The sequence below is a fragment of the Pholcus phalangioides genome, unplaced genomic scaffold (assembly GCF_987345545.1).
Source record: "Pholcus phalangioides strain wild (caught in Gottingen) unplaced genomic scaffold, Ppha-v1.0 ptg000039l_1, whole genome shotgun sequence".
Taxonomy (NCBI): Eukaryota; Metazoa; Arthropoda; class Arachnida; order Araneae; family Pholcidae; genus Pholcus; species Pholcus phalangioides.
The window spans coordinates 4,023,189-4,042,618 of record NW_028301625.1 but is presented as its reverse complement, the minus strand read 5'-3'; the positions used below and the strand labels follow the sequence as shown (position 1 = coordinate 4,042,618).

The window sequence follows — 19,430 nt, the reverse complement described above, 5'->3', positions numbered from 1 at the left end:
AAATAGGATTGACCACATTTGCACCTCAAAGTAGGAAATTTACAGAAACAAATTAGGAGACATAATTCACCCCATTTCAACTAGAACAAATAATAAAATAATTGGTTACCTTGATTGGGCAAGAAGGTTTGCATGGTCTACTGTTAGATCAAAACTGTAATGACGTACTTCAGCAACATTATTGTAGCGATTGCTGGGTGCTGTAAATAAAAAAAAATTACATATAAAATAAATATACATACACTGAGAAATTCTGATATAAGGATACTCTGCTAACCAAGAAAAAATGCCGTTGTGGACAGGGCTAGACAATTCCCAGTCACCATGGCAACTAAAAAATTGGAATTTGCACTACAGATTTTGTGTGATTTCTGAATTAGAACCTGAGGAAAACAAAAAAAATTCGGAATTTATGCCAGTATCAACAGGCTAGGAAATAAATTATTGAGTCCCTGAAAAGTAAAAAAAATTGCTTTGGACCATTTCTCTTGTAGCAAAACAATGACTGGCTCCTCAAACTTGCCAACTGTTTCTGATTGTCAGTAGTTTCTACAGATGGGTAGCATACAATTATGGATCTACGGAAGATACTTTCATTACTATGGAGATCATTTTCTCTTCAGTTAGTAAGACAATTCACACATAGTAGAAGCTCTCTAATCCAGACTCCAAGTGATCTAGGTGATTCTAAATTATGGAATTATGAATCTAGTTTTGTTTATTTCCCAATTTTTTACAATTAAAGCCTCTGATGTGCTTCTTTGAGCATTTTGATTCACATTTTCCTTCAAAATAAAATTAATAAAACAATATATATATATATATGCATATAATAATAGAAAATTTTAGACCATGGTTTCTAAATTACACAACATTCTAGTAAAAAGATTATTTATTCTTTAGACATATTTTGTATAGACATAGTGCAGAAAAAAAATGTACAGGGTGAATCCGACCTATTCTGCCAAATGAAGAGGGGCGATAGACGAGCCCAAGTGGATCATGAAAGATCCTATCAACCCTGTTCTATCTCAAACTGTTTGAGTTATGGTGGATAACCAATTATGGAAAAAAAATGTGTCAAGTGTGAAAAGACCTGCATTTGTGAAGTTTCTAAGAGACCTACATGCAAACTAAGCACATATTTGGAAAGAACGAAAAAAAATCCTATAAGATGACATCATTTTCATCAAAATACCTGGATTTATTGGTGAGCTACTAGTGCTGAAAAATTTGCAAAGTTCAAAATTGAACTGCTGCCAAAATTTTTCATTCCCAATTATGCAAATACCCTTCTAGCTGCAATCTGTCAAATTTACCAAAAACGTGTGCATTGTACCAGATTTCAAAAGAGCCTATAATAAACCATATGTGTTCTGGTTTAGGAGAAATTTAGCTTTTTGTTCGTAATATATCACTAAAATCAACATTTGTAGAAGTAGATATTCAATGAAAATTCGGAATTGGATGTTACAGATTTTGGTGATAATTTGATTTTGCAGAAAAAATCATTAAGGTGATATTAAAGGATCATAGATATCTACAGGACATCTGTATTCAATAGCGAGCTTCAATCGCTGAGAGATTGTTGAAGTGAAAAATCAAATTATTAAAACCTACTAAAATTACTTTCACGAATGCAGAATTGTAATTGTAATATTTGCGTAATTGATGGAGAAAACTTTTGGTGAAAATTCAATTTTGAACTTCACCAATCTTTCAGCGCTTATAGCTCGCCAATAAATCTAGATATTTTGATGAAAATGATTTCATGTTATAGGAATTTTTCCGTTCCTTCCAAATATGTGCTTAGTTTGCATGTAGGTCTCTTAAAAACTTCACAAATGCAGAGTTTTTTCACACTTAACATATTTTTTCCACAATTATCCACCACAGGGTATGAAAAAATCATGATTTTTTTTAAAAAAAATTGTGATTTTAATGATGATTTAAATCACTGTACCCTGATCCACCATAATTCGAAAACAGTTTGAGATAGGTCAGGGTTGGTGGGATGTTTTATGATCCACTTGGGCTGATCTATCCCCCTTTCGTTTGGCAGAATAGGTCGAAATCACCCTATATATACAGTAAAACCTCTGTAAGTCATTACTCTGGTTAAGTTGGCATCTTTTTTGGTCTCGTCCAACTCTCATAGATAACAATGCTTTCTTTTGTTCTTTCAAACTGAACATAACTCTGGTCTATCACCATGGGCAATTTATTATGGAATGAGTTGTACCAGAAGTATGAGTGCGTGTACTTAACACTCTCTGAGTATGTATATATTGTTGTGTTTGATTTTTCAGTGCTACCATCTGTATTTCAGACGTGAAGTGAATGAAGTGCAATGATTAAATATTTGTACCATTATAACCCTGTTGCTCTCTGTAGTAAGACTTTTTAATGGGGAGATCGGCTTGCATTCACCCCTCAAAGTTGGGAACCACAGAAAACCAGACAACCATCATTTACTAGTCGATAATTTTGGTTATCTCTGCACTATGAAAAAGTTTAAGAGAGGAATAGATTTATATGGCTCTCTTTAAAGAAAGAGCTTGGTAACAGCATTGCTATATGTTCAAAAGTGACCATAAAAGCCTTATGTACCAAAACAGAATAGCTCAAGTAACGAAAGTTACACTCAGGAAGTTTATTTGCATACTAAAAAACCTATGTTCTTGAAAAGTTAGGGACTGTTTCTGTTGGACCTGATTTCTGCATAGGCCCCAATAATTTAGGGCTTCAAATTTAATAAAATATTTTGTTGAAAAACTAGAAATATTTTCTCAAATTTAAGCCTTCTAGTGTCTGCTTTGTCGTGTGTGTGTGTGTGTCCAGGAGCAACTTCCAAATCAAAATTCAGCCATGATTAAATTTACCTTGTATCTGTATAATGAGTTACTGATAAGTGTACCAGTGTAATTTATGATAGCTAGTTAAAATATTAAAAGCTCAAAAAAGGTAAACATTCAGTTTGTTTTCTTTTGTAATCAATAAATTTTGTAAAATTTGTAATTTTAATTCATATTTTAATAAATTTTATATTACATTAAAATTATACAATTTTCAAAAATGAAATAGGACATTCAAATTGAAGACACTTCACTTAAGTCTCATTCCGCGTAAGCCGTCATAATTTCTCGATAAAGAGAGTGACGACCTAACGCGGTATAAATGTATATATTTTTATTTATTTATTGAAATAGGACTTGTTGTATACTCGAAATAGTGCTTTATACCTTTGTGCAGTTCAACTGCAAATTAATAGTTGTATCTCAATATTGATGAAAATGGATAGTGCCTTTTTCTTCTGACATACAGATACGTACAAATATATATATAGTAAAAATATGTATTGCAATTTATGTTTAAAAGAAGTTGATACAAAATTAAAAATAGCAAAATATGAAAAAGCAAAAAGAAAAAACTGGTGTGTTTTGACAACATTACTTAATTTTGCAACTACAACCTTTTGGTATATATACATTTCACTCATATATATATATATTATGTTTTTTTATTAAGATCATAAAAAGGTTTATTTTCCAATTCTATATTCTTCATACAACATTTGTACTGGTGTTCCACATTCTAGTTTTTCAAGAGTTCAACTTTCTCACATGTACTTAAAGTGTTATGTTGCCATTAGCAAAACAGTTTCTATCTGCCACATCACTTTTTCAGCAGTTTAAAAATACTACTTACATAATCATAGAAAGTAATAGAACATTGGACAAGTTCTAAACACTATAAGGTTGACTGTACAGCACTTACAAATGAAATGAAGAAAAATTCTTTTGACCAAAGCTAACTTTTAAATTAATCACATTCATTGCCACAGCAGGCGTCATCATTGTTTCCATTTTTCCAGAAGTTAGAAAACCACAGTGGGCACCAAAAATAAATTTGGAAAATGTAATAGAAAAATGATGGAACTAAATTTTGGTAAAAATAAAAAAACTTAAGTCCCCAGTTGAGAAGAAAAAATTCACAGCAGAAGTGTCCGGATTTGAGAGGGTCTACTGTACCTTTAGAACAACTGATAACTTTTGTAGCTATATGAGATGTCTGAAATAAAAATTTTATGATGTCCTGAAATTGTATAATAATGAATGAAATATGGTAAGAAAGAACATGAAAAAATGATATCAATAAAAACATTTTCATTACCAAGGACTACAGGGTCCATAAGACTTCCAATGACAGCAAAGAAAGGGCTTTCTGTGAAAGTGAGGGATTTAACACTCACTGGTTTTAGCGAAGAATAACTTGCCGCATTAGCAAAATATTGCACAGCATAAACCTCATTATTAGGTAAGCTTGGAAAAGGATATTTTTCATACCCAGCTCTGAAAAAAAGTAAAAATATACAAGAATTAGTAGAATGCGAACTAGAGATGTAAAACTCTTTAGAGTAATCTTTAGGAAAATATTTTTATTGAGGAGAATATTCAAGAACATTCTCTTACTATTATAAATAACAATAATATTCTTATAAATTCTTGATGAGAATATTCTCCTGTTATTTATAATATACACACAGTAAAACTTTGATTAACTGTCACTCGTTTAACCGTCAGTTTGTTATTCGTCATCGTCTAAAAAATTGCATGAGTATCAACAAACAGACATCTTTAAAATTGTCCACAAATTAATTTTACACCCTTCTGCATAAAACTGAAAGTGACTGTACCGTATGATGGCAGAAGTGACTACTCATCAGTGGCAGAGGAGTTGAACTTGATCTGGCGTGCCACAAACCCATCACTAACTAGTTGCTATTGTGTGACAGACATACTGGTCTCAGTTGTGACAGAGTAGCCTGTGTGTTCGAATGAATGTTTCGTTTTGGTTGGAATGTGACAAAATGGATGGAGGCTTTGAAATTTTGAACGATGATGAAATTTGTTTCAAGTATGACTACCATGGAACAAGAAACTGATGACGATGAAGGATCAGTTGTTAACCAAAAACCTAAAACTAGCCACTCAGAAGCAGAAACAATGTTATAAAATCACATCGACTGGTTAGAAATGCAAGAGGAGGCAAACGCAACATAGATCCTACTTCTGCGTAGGATATGGAACATCGCCAAGCATATAGCTCAAGCCTAAGACACAGAAGGAGATGACAGATTCTTTTAAAGTACTGTAATGTTGGTTTATAGTATTACAATACATTTCTGTACATTACTAGTCTTATATTAAATTTATATTGATCGTTTTGTAAAATTAAATACAATATGTATGTATTATTCACTTTTAAACAATTTTATTTTAATTTTCGTCCCAAGCCTGCAGTGAAATCACGTTACTGTACATATGTATTAAGATATTTCTGTTATCCTGTTCGGTTATCTGTCAGAGTCCTGATCCGGACGGTGACGGTTAATCAAAGTTTTACTGTAGTTATATATAATATCCTTGAGAGAATTCTCTGGAAGGACTACTTTCATAAATTACTGGGGAAATTTATCTATTTTCAGAATATTCTCAAACTAAAAGTTGTTATTGGGGGGTGATTATGTCAAAAATTTCTTTGTTTCAAATGTTTCAGGCAATGAAAACTGATTTATATTTTATAATGTAAACAAAATTAGTGAACACAATTTCATTATTTATAAGAAAAATGAATATTCTCGATTATTCTCTAATTTTTACATCCACGAGAATATTTTTCGAACATTTTTGTTCTCAGAGAATATTCTCACCTCACATCTCTAATGAGAACAGAGAGCTTCAACAAGAAAGGAAGAAAATCTTTAGCAATTCTTAAACACTTTTCAAAAACTCAAATTTTTGATAGATTGGACCATCTATTAAAAAACAAACCCTGTTATCAACTCAACCAGACCATTTATGAGAGTGGTTCTCAAACTTTTGCCACCCATGTCTCCCTCCCTTTCATGTGTTGATATACAAGAGGGTCAGGGGTAATGCCTGAAAAACATTGATGATTTGTGCATTGTGTGGTGACCTAATATAAAAGTATATATATAATGTTACTGCGGGGCTAGACAAATCGCAAAAAAAAAAATCTAGGCACTAGAATAAATTTTTACCTGAAAAAAAGGTCCAAAGTAATGCTTCTTTTGACTTTTGCAGGGCATAGTGACCCTCTTTCATGTTGGCCCATATGCTGCTATAAATTTTGTGCAAACATTTTGTGCTGCTTTCAGCATGCAATTTAATAACTACACAAAGAAAATTTTAGTAAAACATACAAATTTTTTTAGTCGCCATAGCGACCAGGCACCTAGGATTTGTCCAGCCCTGTGTCACTGCCAAAGTCTGAAATGCAGCCTCAGTTTTTCGAATATAAATATATCATCAAATATTGCACTTAGAAATGGGGAATGTTTTTTGTTTGCATCAGGAGAGACCAGGCAACAACTTTTTTGTTGGGTTTTTGAGAACACTGTGTTTGTATAAAAAGTTAATTTTTTATTTGAACAACTATATAATCCTTTGCAACATGATGTATCTGAGTTGTCTGAGTTCTACATGTCATTAGAAGAATGCCTCAAGGATCAATGGTTCACCATGAATGAATGAACACCAGAACTTTGCCACTGGACTTATCCCATTGCTGAGATCTCTTCCAGCCCAGCTTTGTGGCAGAGTCTAGAACACTTTATTTTGTGTCAAAAAAGAAAAAAAAAAGGGAAAAAAAAGAACAAACAAAAATTTTTACATGTTTTCCCCAGACAATTGGGTACTGTCACGATTAACAAATTTTGTGGTGATTACAGACGAGATGGGGAAAAGTTTCGGGGTTTCGTTAAGACGGGTGAATGCACGCATATTAGGATGGGGTATATTTTAAAAGCAATTGGGGGGGGGGCCCATGCCATCTCATTTGTTATCTTACACTTGCCATATTATTTACACAGGAAAAAAAAAATGAAATGAAGATCTTATTGTGAAATATAAAATATCTATTGGAACGAGTCATCTCGCTTAACACCTTATTGGTGAGCAAATGGGTTTGATAACTTGCAGACTAGAAGCCAGCATAAGTTTTATTGGGTTGAGTTCACTCGCTCCAGTGGATTTGATGAAAAAATACAAAATACAAATACTGTGTGGGGGAATATATACAATTAGGAATCACCCGTGCCATCTCGCTTAGCACCTTATTCGGTGAGCAACGTGAATACGACAATATGAGTATGCACGTGTGTTGTGTTTACCAGTAAAATGCTGTGCGTGCTGTTACCTCAGCACCCTGTATATAGTAGCTGTTATGGATTACCTCTATGTGACGAGAGGAAACAGAAGAAATTTGAGAGAAAAAACTATTTACGTAATAATATAGTTTTTTGTCAAATTTTGAAGAAAAAAAAAAGATTACTGCATCATGACTGCAATATGATGGGTTGCCATACCTAATGTGGACATAATTATCATGAAGAAATATACCAAATGGCAATGACCCCAAATCAATCATGCTTCATTCTTTCGGCCAGGGATCTCGAGCCACTTCATGAACTGGGTGGCCAAAACCCTGAATTCAGACATTGGCAGCTCAGTTTACAACAAAATTAGCTCGTTTTGGGCTTTGACAGTAACATATATACATGACATCATCATAGTGCCTTCCTCCAGACCTCCACACCTATCTCTGCTTGCCTTAGTTGACATTTATCTGTGGTCCTCAGAATAATCTAACAAAGAATCACTACAAAATCTAAACAGACACATCAATATTGCCAGCTTGCCACAGCTTCCCTGACAGAGGTTGTTAATGCATCTAGGAGCCCCAATGCACATTTTGAAAACCACTGATTTATGCAACAGAGTGTTATTGAAAATATGCATTATTCATAATGTTGTTTATGTTGTTTATATTCTACAATAAATTTTCCCCAGATACAAAAAAAGATTCATTGGAAAAATTTGCAATAAATATATAATTTCAACCTACTGATAAATTTCCAACACTTTGTTTCTAATAATATCAGGATTTTGCTTCAATATGTCAAAAGCTCTTTTCTGAAGCTCCTGCTTTCTACCGTACTTTACACTATTGGCATGGCGAAGCAATGACTGTAATTCAATAACTTTGAATTGCAGAATTTTATTCTGAAACAATAAAATAACAAATATTATTTCTCAGTTGCTAATATATTTATATAAAATTTCTGCACGCAAAATCAGCCATAAAAAGTATTTATTATTTTTTACCTGCAATCAATGGGAATTCCCCATCACACAGTGGAACTCCATATACGGGGTGATTATAAAAAAACTATCCCGACATATGGGCCCCTAACTATCATACCATTCACAGAAACTGAATGAAATTTTGGCATAAGGTATTTTGAGGTATGCGCTCAAGAATGATATGGAAAACAACAGTGTCACTCAAACAGTTACGGTTACAGTGAGAAAATTTCGAAAATATCAAATGTCTACGCAAAGTTTTTTGTATTGGAATGCGATCTCCATACTGAAAAACACTAAATAGCGTTGGAATGGCACCTGTAGCATGAAAATCCCCGGAGCTAGGCAAGGAAAAAGTAAAAAGGACTTTGCCGTGCACCAGAGCATTAATGTTTGTTTCATTCGTCACACCGTTTCTTCGGCTGAGATCCCAGCCTGATTAGTCCTTCACAAAACGAGAAGAAGAAACCAAGAAATGCAAATTTCGGGTTCTACGTAAGACACAGCCATGACTGACGTCGTCACCCTAGGTGAAAGAAAAGGCACTGCGAAATGTGAGCCACGTATGTTGCTTTCTACCATTCCGAACTAGATGCCGCTTTCAGGGAAAGAACGTGGGGGAAATCGTAAAGATTAATTACCTGAATGGACAAACTGAAGTTGTGTGGATGCAAGATGGCGCTCCTCCACATGTAGGGTCTTCAGTCAAACGTGTCTTAAGTCAACAGTTTGGTGACAGAGTTATCTCCCGTCATTTCCCGTTTCCGTGGCCACCAAGATCTCCTGATCTCACACCAATGGATTTCTGGCTGTGGGGATATCTGAAATCCAAAGTGTATCAGTATCGTCCGCAAACTGCATCTGATTTGAAAGATGCCATCAGAACTGTGATTCAAGAGATTCCTATTGCCATGGTATGTGCTGCAGTGCTATCCACCATCTGCCGCATGCAAAGTGTCATCGTGTGTGAAGGAGGTCATGTGGAAAATTTGTGAAACAATAAAATGCTTTATTTTATGCTGCTTCTCTGTCCTTATTGGTTGTCCTCACTTTTAGCCTATCTACCGCCGGTGATTTGTATGCTACAGTTGCCGTTCGAATGCTATTTAGGGTTTTTCACAATGGAGATCACATTCCAATACAAAAAACTTGGTGTTGCCATTTGATATTTTCGAAATTTTCTCACTGTAACCGTAACTGTTAGAGTGACACTGTTGTTTTCCATATCATTCTTGAGCGCATACCTCAAAATACCTTATGCCAAAATTTCATTCAGTTTTTGTGAATGGTATGATAGTTAGAGCCCATATGTTGGGATAGTTTTTTTATAATCACCCTGTACATGACTCATATGGTGTTCCATATGGACAATTATGAAACATTTTATAAATAAGAAATTGTACATAAGATACATTAGATTTAGAAAAAAGAAAATATATACAGGGGGTAACTATTGCCCGCCCAGTAATTTTTTTTTACACATGTGACTCCTTGTGAAAAACTAATACAGAAAAGTATTTTCCGTGTTGATATTAGACGTGTTATAACATTTTAAATTTTAGTGACATGTCATTTTTGTAACGGTCCAGTCACGCGCCAAACAACCAACATTCTTCCTCAGCAGAAGGTTTCTGGATTTTTAAAATTGAACTGAAATATTCAATCCCATTGGAAGCCAAGATCAGTTATTTTCTTTCATCATTGGTGCGTTTTCCTCTTCATTATTGTAGAGTGATGTTAACCTTGTATAACATGTCACATTTGCTGCCACCCCACCATATGGCAAATTTATCACCAGATTTGTAAAACATTAGCCAAACGACATCTATTAGAAAAACTCTTCTCAAAATCAACATTTTTTTGCCAAAATGTGGCAATTTGTTCTCCTTCACTATGAAGTCAAACTTTTTGAGGACTGCACAATCTTTTTTTATGCTGTCGTTTTAATCAGATTACATGTTGATCAATAAAATGGGGCAATAATTTTTGTTATTCTAAAATTTCATCAAAACTGTTACGCATTAAAAGCTTCAACGAAAATTGTAAAAATGGTAGCTTGACAAAGGTGACTGGTGGAAAAAATAACGATTCAATCAGAAACTTTTAATAAAAATAATTAGTTTATGAACTGCCATATTTAAAATAATCAGTGGTTACAGATTTTTTCTATTGATTATTGATCGAGTTCCATTTTCATACCAGAATTCCACATGCTGCAATAAAGATTTTTCATTTCCTTGTGATTGCAATTGATTTTTATCGTGATAAAATGTTAATAAATTTTAACTTTAAGTTTTTACAAGAAAGATTTTGACACATCCAAATTTATTCCAGCCTATATGATTTGAGCAGACTTGATAATTTTTTAAAATGAAATTTCATTCGGGGGCATATTTGTAAGACGGTGGTTGCCCCAGGTCCCTCTTAGCAGAGATGAACTTCCGGCTCTAGCCGTATATTACGGCATTACTAATTTTGCCGCTCCTTTGAGATGCTCTTATATTCCATTTCTTAATTTTCCCCCCAAAAAATCATGTTCTCTCCCATTAGCTACTGTTAGTTCTCTAAATATGGTTTTGAGTATTGTTTCATACACACACCCACCACAATGTCATTCAACAATCTTATTGTGTTGATCAAGTTGTGTTTCAGAACTAAGATCAAAAGCTGTGGTGCAACCATGTCCCCCACCACATCTAGGGCAGGACCCGTAGACTGGGATCTTTGGCAGGCCTCCAAGCCAGACTTTTCAAGGGCCCTTCTATGAATTTATTGCTTATATAATTATTATTAATTTCTTCTACTGAATTTTTTGCATGAAAGAAAAATGATAATTGTTTCGGGCCCCAGGGCTAGAGCCCTATCAGCTCCATCCGAGTGGAGGATCATCTTAAGAGCACCATGGGTCTCCAGGCTTTTCTGATGCCCTACCAGGCAAATTCACATGTATGCGCCTCGAAAATTACAACTATATCTCATTTTTGTGAGGCTCCTTTTCTCTTGAGCCCCAAGCCATGCCCATGTGGGCCCATGTGTTAAGACGGCACTGCATGGATACAATATGTAAATCTTCAGAAACTTCAAAGTTGGAACTTGAAAAAAAATCTGATATCAAAATTGTTAGCAATATTTTATTCATTTAAACGAGACAAACAAAATTATCACAGATGTAGTGCAACTTTGATCAAAGCAAAAAAGAATTTTATTTTTGGGTATAAATGATCATGTAAAAATTTAGAAAAGGCACACACAAGAGAGAAAAAACTGGTTAGCTTCCTCATATTAGGGTTATACTATAATGCAGGCATCTTCAACCTGGTGTTCTCTGAAGCACCCAGTATGCTTGATGCTCGTGTCCAATTTCGTCCTCGCAAGCACTTGATCAACGTTCTAAGTAAGCAACTTGCATCGAAGGATTGATTTTATATATCGGTATGTTAAACTTGCCATAAGCAGACATGCCAAAATATGCTTAAAGCTTGTCAGTAGTGATGAATGTTCAGCTTTACCATGCCTAGGACAACATAACCATAGTACAATAAAAAATTCACCTCAGTGGCACTGGAACCTAGAAGGCTTGGGCCACCTTTCGAAACAATGTTCTGAGGTCACATAGTCCCTTAATAATCATGAATATTCAATGCAATCTCAACCTGCATATGCCTTTGTGGGCCGTTTACATGGACGTCTAACAACCCTAGAACTCCCATCTCCGTTTTCTTCGTATCAGAGCTCCTACAGCACCTAACACAAAGTCCTATACTAAATGAGAAATTATTTAGGTAGAAAATAAGAAAACAGTGGTGAATTGAAATAATTTTCTCAACTAAACCATTATCATTGTTACAGAAAGCCTGGTGATTACAGATTAGGCTATATTTATACTGCAAAACAGCACAAGGAAAAAAAGGAGTGTACAGGGTGAGGCCCACACACACATCATGGTTTGCAATTAAAAATGTCTGTTGAAATATGCATCTATTTGTCGAAACTCATTAGTTAATCCAGGACAGACAGCGATTTCTGACCTAAATTGTAACAATTAATTAAATTTATCCTTAATCCTTTTTTTTAAAATTATCTTGAAGTGTAACTCAAAAATGGCACGGTCATTGTAATCTTTATAAAAGCTAATACTTTCATACCTATCACCTACAATGAAAAGAGACAAAAACCAATTCCACATGAAGGGGCACTGGAAGTGTGATGTTGATGAAATTTGCATTTTTCAATACTTTTTCTCTTTCACAGTATTTTTTCAGGTTTTAGGGCATTTTTTGTCATTTTTAGGATATTTTTTCACTTTTGAAGTTTTTTCAAAAAAAAAGTAAGCTCAAATTTTGTAAAACAAAAAAAAAATATGATGCTTTCATCACTTGTATCTTCCGATGACAAAGTTTAAAATCAATTTCAGGCAATTTAGTAGGTAGCCTGCTGTATTTATATTATATTTAGTATAAAAATTCCAAGACCTCACCACACTTAACCAAACAATAAATTAAAGTGAATTCAAGAAAGTCTAATATTATATGGGATAGCGAGAGAGGAATTTTCATTATATAAAAGGGAGCATGATATAGTGCTTGCATGCACTATGGGGGAATTTTGAAATCTGCAAATTCTTGTTGAATGATTTTGATCGGTAAGAATGCTGCATACAGTAAGATTTTATAAGCTTTGATTTGCCTTGGGAACATTGAAGAACTGATGACACTCATAAGATCAATCTTCAGCATTCTGGTTTCTATCATTCAGTCCTTGATGAAGCTTAATTGATGCTATCGATAAAGTGAGTGTGCTAAAAGTGGGGTAGGCCAATTTGCCATCATGAAATTCGAAAAATAATGGGAAGAAAAGTGGACTTATTTCCTGCAGAAAAATTTTTTGTCTTCACTGGAAAGTCTAAAAGTTTTGAAAAATCGAAGGAAAATTAACACTGTGAGTATAGATCAGAGATTCCCCTCCCCTCTCAAATATTCCCAATAGCATCTGTTGATGTTGAAAGAAGTTTATCTTGTCTTTTCAGAAAATTCTATTTTGTCTCGTAAATTTCCTAACCCACTCCATAAATTACAAATTGTTTATTTGAAAAATTCTATCAGCAATTTTTGGTGAAATCTAATGTTGACACAATGAATGTGATTTTCAATAGATACTATGAGAATTTTTTTCTTTTACCTCCAGTTAATGCAATAGGACTAGTTCGGTTTCTAAAAAGAAATGTTTTATTTTAAATAGCATTTTTCGTCTTTTTGGGGGGGGGGGGAAACCTTTCTTTCAGCTTTTTTAAATTTTTAGGGCATTTTTCCAAGTTTTTGGGCCATTTTTTTAATGGTCATTTTTCAGGCTTTTATATATATATAAAGGTCAACAACATTCGGGTCTTGGTTATAACTTATAAATATACATGGGTGCTCGGGCCCAATTTGTGTAAGATATTTTGAAATCTGAATTAATCCTGACAGGTGCTCCTCAGCTTGAGCTACAAAATACTGTGGGTGCTCAAGCATCCTATCTATTATTCACCTACAAGTATAAACCACTGCATAGCAACCACATCCACCAAAGCAAAGCCAGCTCATTTTTATACATAATTATTTTTGTATTAGATATAATAGCAAGATTACTCATATGTAAACTATATTTGTACTACAGTTGAATCCCATTTTAATGAACACGTTTCTAATCCCCCAGATAAGTTTACATAGGAACAATGCAAAAAAAACTGTAATTCCTTTATAACGAAATTTCGTTATAACGAAGTGATTTCCCCGGTCTCTTGGACTTCGTTATAACGGGATTCGACTGTATTTCCATTTATGCAGTAGACCAGTGTTTCCCAAAGTGGACGATGGAATAGTCTGAGGGGCAATAGAAGCTAGGGTTATAACATAGGATTCTATGGGCTTGTTTGAGTTGGAGGGGGTTGATGAGAGAAAAAATCTCTGAAGAGGGCGATGGAACAAAGAATGATTGCTGTGGGGTATTTTTGACTTTTGAGAGGGGGGTGCAAATCCATTGCCTCTGCTACAAAGAAATAGTGTTCTGTTATTACGGCTGGAAAAATAAAAGAAGGGACGATGATAGGTTTTTTTAGGGCTATTTGTTAACTTCCCCCCTCCTCCTACTCGTGCTGAGGCTAGCCAATATGGTCCTTGTGACAGGGTCATGATAACCAATGGGAAAAAAATTAATTTAGACCTTTGATTGGTTGGCAGGACATTTCAAAGCCTACCATAGGATCTAAGTAGTTAAAAGATAGAATTTAGCACTTGAAGTATCAGAAATTTTAAGAGTTTCACAAAAACAAGCGTGTAATAATTTTTTTGTGTTCATCTAGTTTTTCATATAAGCGTATGTTATTATAAGGTTTCGAGACAAATGTACATATATATACAGCTGAATATACGTTATTGAATTTACCATATTTTACGATCTAATAGAAAGTAAGATATTTTTGTATTGCTTTTTTTCTTAATTTTTATTTAAAATATCGAATAAGGAGGTTAGTCAAAAACTTATTTGGTTACTAAAGGAAAAAAATTTGGAATAAAAGTTGCATGCTTTGTTTTTCTGAATTAGAACAATAAATCAGTACATATGTTTGCTCAGATCCTCAACAAGTTAGTGCAGAGTGTACAACTTGATAATGATTCGGGGACTACTAATCTCTCTATTTAAATACGAAATGCTCAGATATGAAAAAAAAAATGTATATCATCACATAAGTGTGGTCAGAGGCATACTCAGCTTTCCCCCCCCCCCCACAAGCCAACCAAATATTAGGAAAACACTAATATTTTGGTGAAAAAATTTAATTATCAAAAGAAAATACCCTTTATATGCTATATTAACCTATTTATTTTAATTTAAATGCTTTCTGAAGAGTGGCAACTTGAAATTTCTTGGAAAGAAAATTTTTGTACTCCCTCCAAAAAAAAAACAGGTCAATTCTGCATTCGCCCCGTGTGTGTGGTACGACAAAATTCAAAACGAACTTTGAGACAATAAAATACTGGATGACTTTCATTGTAGCCATCTTCATTGCATTATACACGTATACGTACACATATATGTCTGTACATATATGTTTGCATATATGTATATATGTATCATTCAATATTTAAACACACTCAGTGTTTGCTTGTTGACAAACTATTACTTTATACAGTGTAACTTCATTTATATGCCATTGAAGAGGCCTTGTCAAAACTTAGTATGAATGCCAAAATTGCACAACTGAAACTTCTTTAAAATTAACCCCCTCTCCATATACAGTCGATCTCGCTTATAACGTCCCTACTTAGAACGTTTTCTCACATAGTAACTTATTTTCGTGGTCCCAATTCAAACTAATCTTCATTAAGATTTCCCATTTCAAGCTATTTCCTGCTTAACACTAGAAAGACGGGTCGGGGGACTATACCTAGAAAGACAGGCAAGGGTCTGTGTGGCCGCATACGTTTTTCCGGAAACTTTTGAACATTCTAATATTTTAGAGCAGCGATTCTCAACCTTTTTGACTCACAGAGCCCTTTTAAGAAAAAAAATTCTATGGCAGAGCCCCGTAGGCCCATTACTTAATTATTCATCGAAGTTACTGATTTATTTTTGCTATTTAAAAATATTTATAATTATTTTTTTATAATTTTACTTTAATATTTTCTTCAAGCGGCCACAGAGCACCGGCTGAGAACCGCTGTTTTAGAGCATGGTATATTATTTTAATGACAGAATCGAGTAATAATACAAAGTATTAGTTGGCAAAACGATTGATCTATTATTATATCTCCATTATTATTTAGTTTTTAAAGCATTCTATGCAAACAATCTCTCTTAATGTGCATCATTGTGGAGGGAACTCGAGATTTGGGAATTTGTATTTTCTATATTCCTGATAGGATTTCAGCGCTACATCACCTCTAAGTTTTGAATAGGATTGAGTGTGATCTTGATTTTTTTTTGCAGTTGGAAGCTCCTGACAATGTTCTTTTCAATAGGTTTCTGATAAGTTTGTCAATTTAGATTTGAAAAAAAAATGCACATAATTCCAGTGATGTGATAAGTAGGCCTATCTGCAAGCAATAAGTTTCTTGTAAAATACAAATACAACGCCACAACAGGCAAAATGCCCAACGAGGTGGCTGATAAAAAGATGCCCATAAAAATATGGATGTCATATATTTCAAAAATACAGCAACCCAATTAAAAATGCAATTAACACAAATTATAAACAATATATACACATGATAAAATATTATACAACGCCCATAAAGAATACTTATGGTTGTCTTATTCTAAGAATGAATAGCTTCTCGATTTACCCCAACATGTTTATCATATTTCTTTTTAAACGTGTCAATTGTGTTACAATTTACTACCTCCAGGGGTAAGCTATTCCATTTATTAACAACCCTATTAGAGAAAAATTCCCTGCGACACCATAACCAATATAATTTAGAATTCTTGACGTCATATTGAGGAGGAAGTGCTCACGATATTTCATACACTTTTATCTGCAGTCGTTTTTTGGCTACACCGATAGATGGAATATTATTGAAATCTCTGAAATTTATGGCATCAAGTTGATATTTGGTGTAAGACAAGGTTTTCATTGGGGGCTTCTATTTGTTTTGTGTTTATTGTTTCTAGTAGCATTTAATTTTGCATCAGCTGAGGCATTGTTTGAGGTATAATTTCCTTCTGACTTAGGGCCATCCAAGTATTACGTCAGCAAATTTTTAGCCATTTTTGACCCCCTCCTCTTTGTAAGCAAAATTTTGTCAGCACTGCCCCTACCTCCTAACACATATTGGTGGAATCAGAGACGTACGTGGGAGGGAGGGCATAGGGGGCTTCTGCACCTTCCCCCCCCCCAAAACATAAATCCCAAAAATATTTTTTTAATGTAAAAAACATTTTTTAAAGAAATTTAAATTTGAAAGAAAATACCTATATATGTTATTATAAACGATTTCTGTTAATTTCAATGCTATTTGAAGGCTAAGAACTCAAAATTTATCTTTAAGAAATTCATTGCGACCCACCCTTTAAGCCATATATGGTAAACCCTTGACCCGCAGACTAAATGTGACTCTGAAGGTTATCTGATGTGGCTTGCCCAATCAAACCCAATTTTTTTAAAATGAACTAGCGAAACATTCAAAGATAGTTTAAGTGGCCCATGGCACAATTCCAGAGCATTTAAGTGGCCATGGCACATTTTCAGATCACTGAAGAAGGCCCATGGCACATTCAAAGATCACTTAAGTAACCCGCAACACAGGAACACTTAAACGATCCATGGCACATTTAGAGATCCCTTAAATGACATGTGGCACAATTTTAGAGCACTTAAGCACCCTCTCCCTGTGCGGTTCTATATCACTCAAGTTACCCGCAGAACATTACCAGATTACTTAAGTGATCCGTGGCATAATTACGGATCACTTGAGTGATGCGTTGCACAGTTCCAGAGCACTTAAGCGGCCCAGACACATTTCCAGATCACTTAAGCAGCCCTGACACATTTCCTGAGTACCTGAAGGATCCGTGAAACATTTAGAGGCTGCTGAAGTGGCTATGCAAGGGATTTATCATCATAGGCGGAGATAGACATGAAAGGCTGGGGGGGGGGGGCATGACAATGAAAGCTGGGGACATGATAATTATGCCAATTCATATATATGCATATGCATTAGATCAGTTGGCTCCATCATTGACGCTGAGGGGCATTGCCCCCCATGCCTCCCCCCCCCCCCGTATCTCCGCCCATGTTTATCATTAGGGAGAATGTTAGTTCAGGTGCCCACAAACTAGCGAAAGATTTTTCTCGCTTTTGGCAAGTAAGATGCCACTACGAATATTTCATATCTTCATAGACGGTGGTTTATAACGTAAGCATCATCCAAACCCCCCTCACCCTCGTCATCAAAAGTCAGCAAATCAGAAACCCCCATTGCCTGCTGATGTAATACTTGAATGACCCCTTACATATATTCAGCATCAATACATCACAAATATTCTGCATGGGGTAGTTTTCATTCTCCTCTGAATTCTCATCATTAGCACCACTCCTTCAGGGTTTGTCACAAATATTCTGCCTGGGGTAGTTTTTCTCCTTTGAATTCGCATCATTAGCACCACTCCTTCAGGGTTTGTCTCACACAGTCTTTGCCAACTTCTGAGAAATTTCCTCTTCATTGTATTTGCATATTTTGCCATTTATACAGCATAAGCACATGGATATTTCTGCTTTGCAGAACAAAAAAGTTATCTGACAAAATGACATAAATACTTGACAACAAACGCTGAGACACCTGCTGACCGACATCTACAGATAACAATGAAGGTAAAAAATTCTCATGAATGGGGATTACACCATATTAGATGAACAAAGAGACTATCAGAAGAATTTTAACCTTTCAAACTCAATTGTGACAATGTTGATAGCATTATACAGCAAATGTGTTCTGAATTATATATGGGAGGATCAGTGTGACCCCCTTCCATCTTTCTAGGTATATCCGTTGATATCTTCATTGCTAAGAAAGATAATGAAAAAAGTTTTGGTGTACCATAAAAACATGATAATTTAGGAAAGTCCAGAAATTTTAAAGCTTCTGGTTTATTCTTTCTTTAGATATGGGAGCAGAAAAAGCACACAGGGTCTTACAGGCCCCGTCCATCTTTCTAGTGTTAAAACGTTTTTCCATGACGGTTTTTTTGAAAAATGTTATAAATGGGATCCATCGTATCTCACAATGAAAATATCACAAAAATCAAATTAAATTTTAAAAATTCAAACTATACATGAGAAAAAATACCCACGAAATTTAATTTTTTTAAACTATACAGCTGTGAAACTGTAATTGGCATATTACTGGTGTTTCAATCTCAAGTATTCATATGCTATTCTTTTGAATTTCACAGGAAAAACTTGTAATTTTGAACATATTTAAGGTACCTTCACACACATACATCACGGCTTGTTTCCGTCTAGTATATCAGTTAGAAAAAATATTTTTCCTTCCTCCACTGCTATTAAGTGTAGCAACCAGAAATAGTAGAGAGAAGAAGAATATTTTATCGAACTGGCATGAGATGGAGACCTTTAAGAAGGTCTTATCGTCATTTGGTTTGCTGATTGGTTTCTATATCTAATCAAAGCAGATAATGTCCTGAGACTTTCTCTAAGACTGCCACCACCAGCAACCCCGTTTTTTTTAAAGGTTTTAACCAATAATTGATTCCTATTAACAG

General features: G+C 34.6%; 1 protein-coding gene across 2 annotated transcripts in view; it reads right to left on the bottom strand.

Annotated features, from left to right (window-relative positions):
* Positions 1-19,430, bottom strand: part of LOC149065470 (uncharacterized) — a 76,461-nt gene that overhangs the window by 53,334 nt on the left and 3,697 nt on the right. For both annotated transcript variants that reach the window (XM_089253568.1, XM_089253567.1), the window contains exons 2-4: positions 7,930-8,087; positions 4,174-4,352; positions 110-200 (exon numbers count right to left, since the gene is read on the bottom strand). In XM_089253568.1, the coding sequence (XP_089109694.1) occupies positions 110-200; positions 4,174-4,352; positions 7,930-8,087 (428 nt within the window). The remainder of the gene's footprint in view (positions 1-109; positions 201-4,173; positions 4,353-7,929; positions 8,088-19,430) is intronic.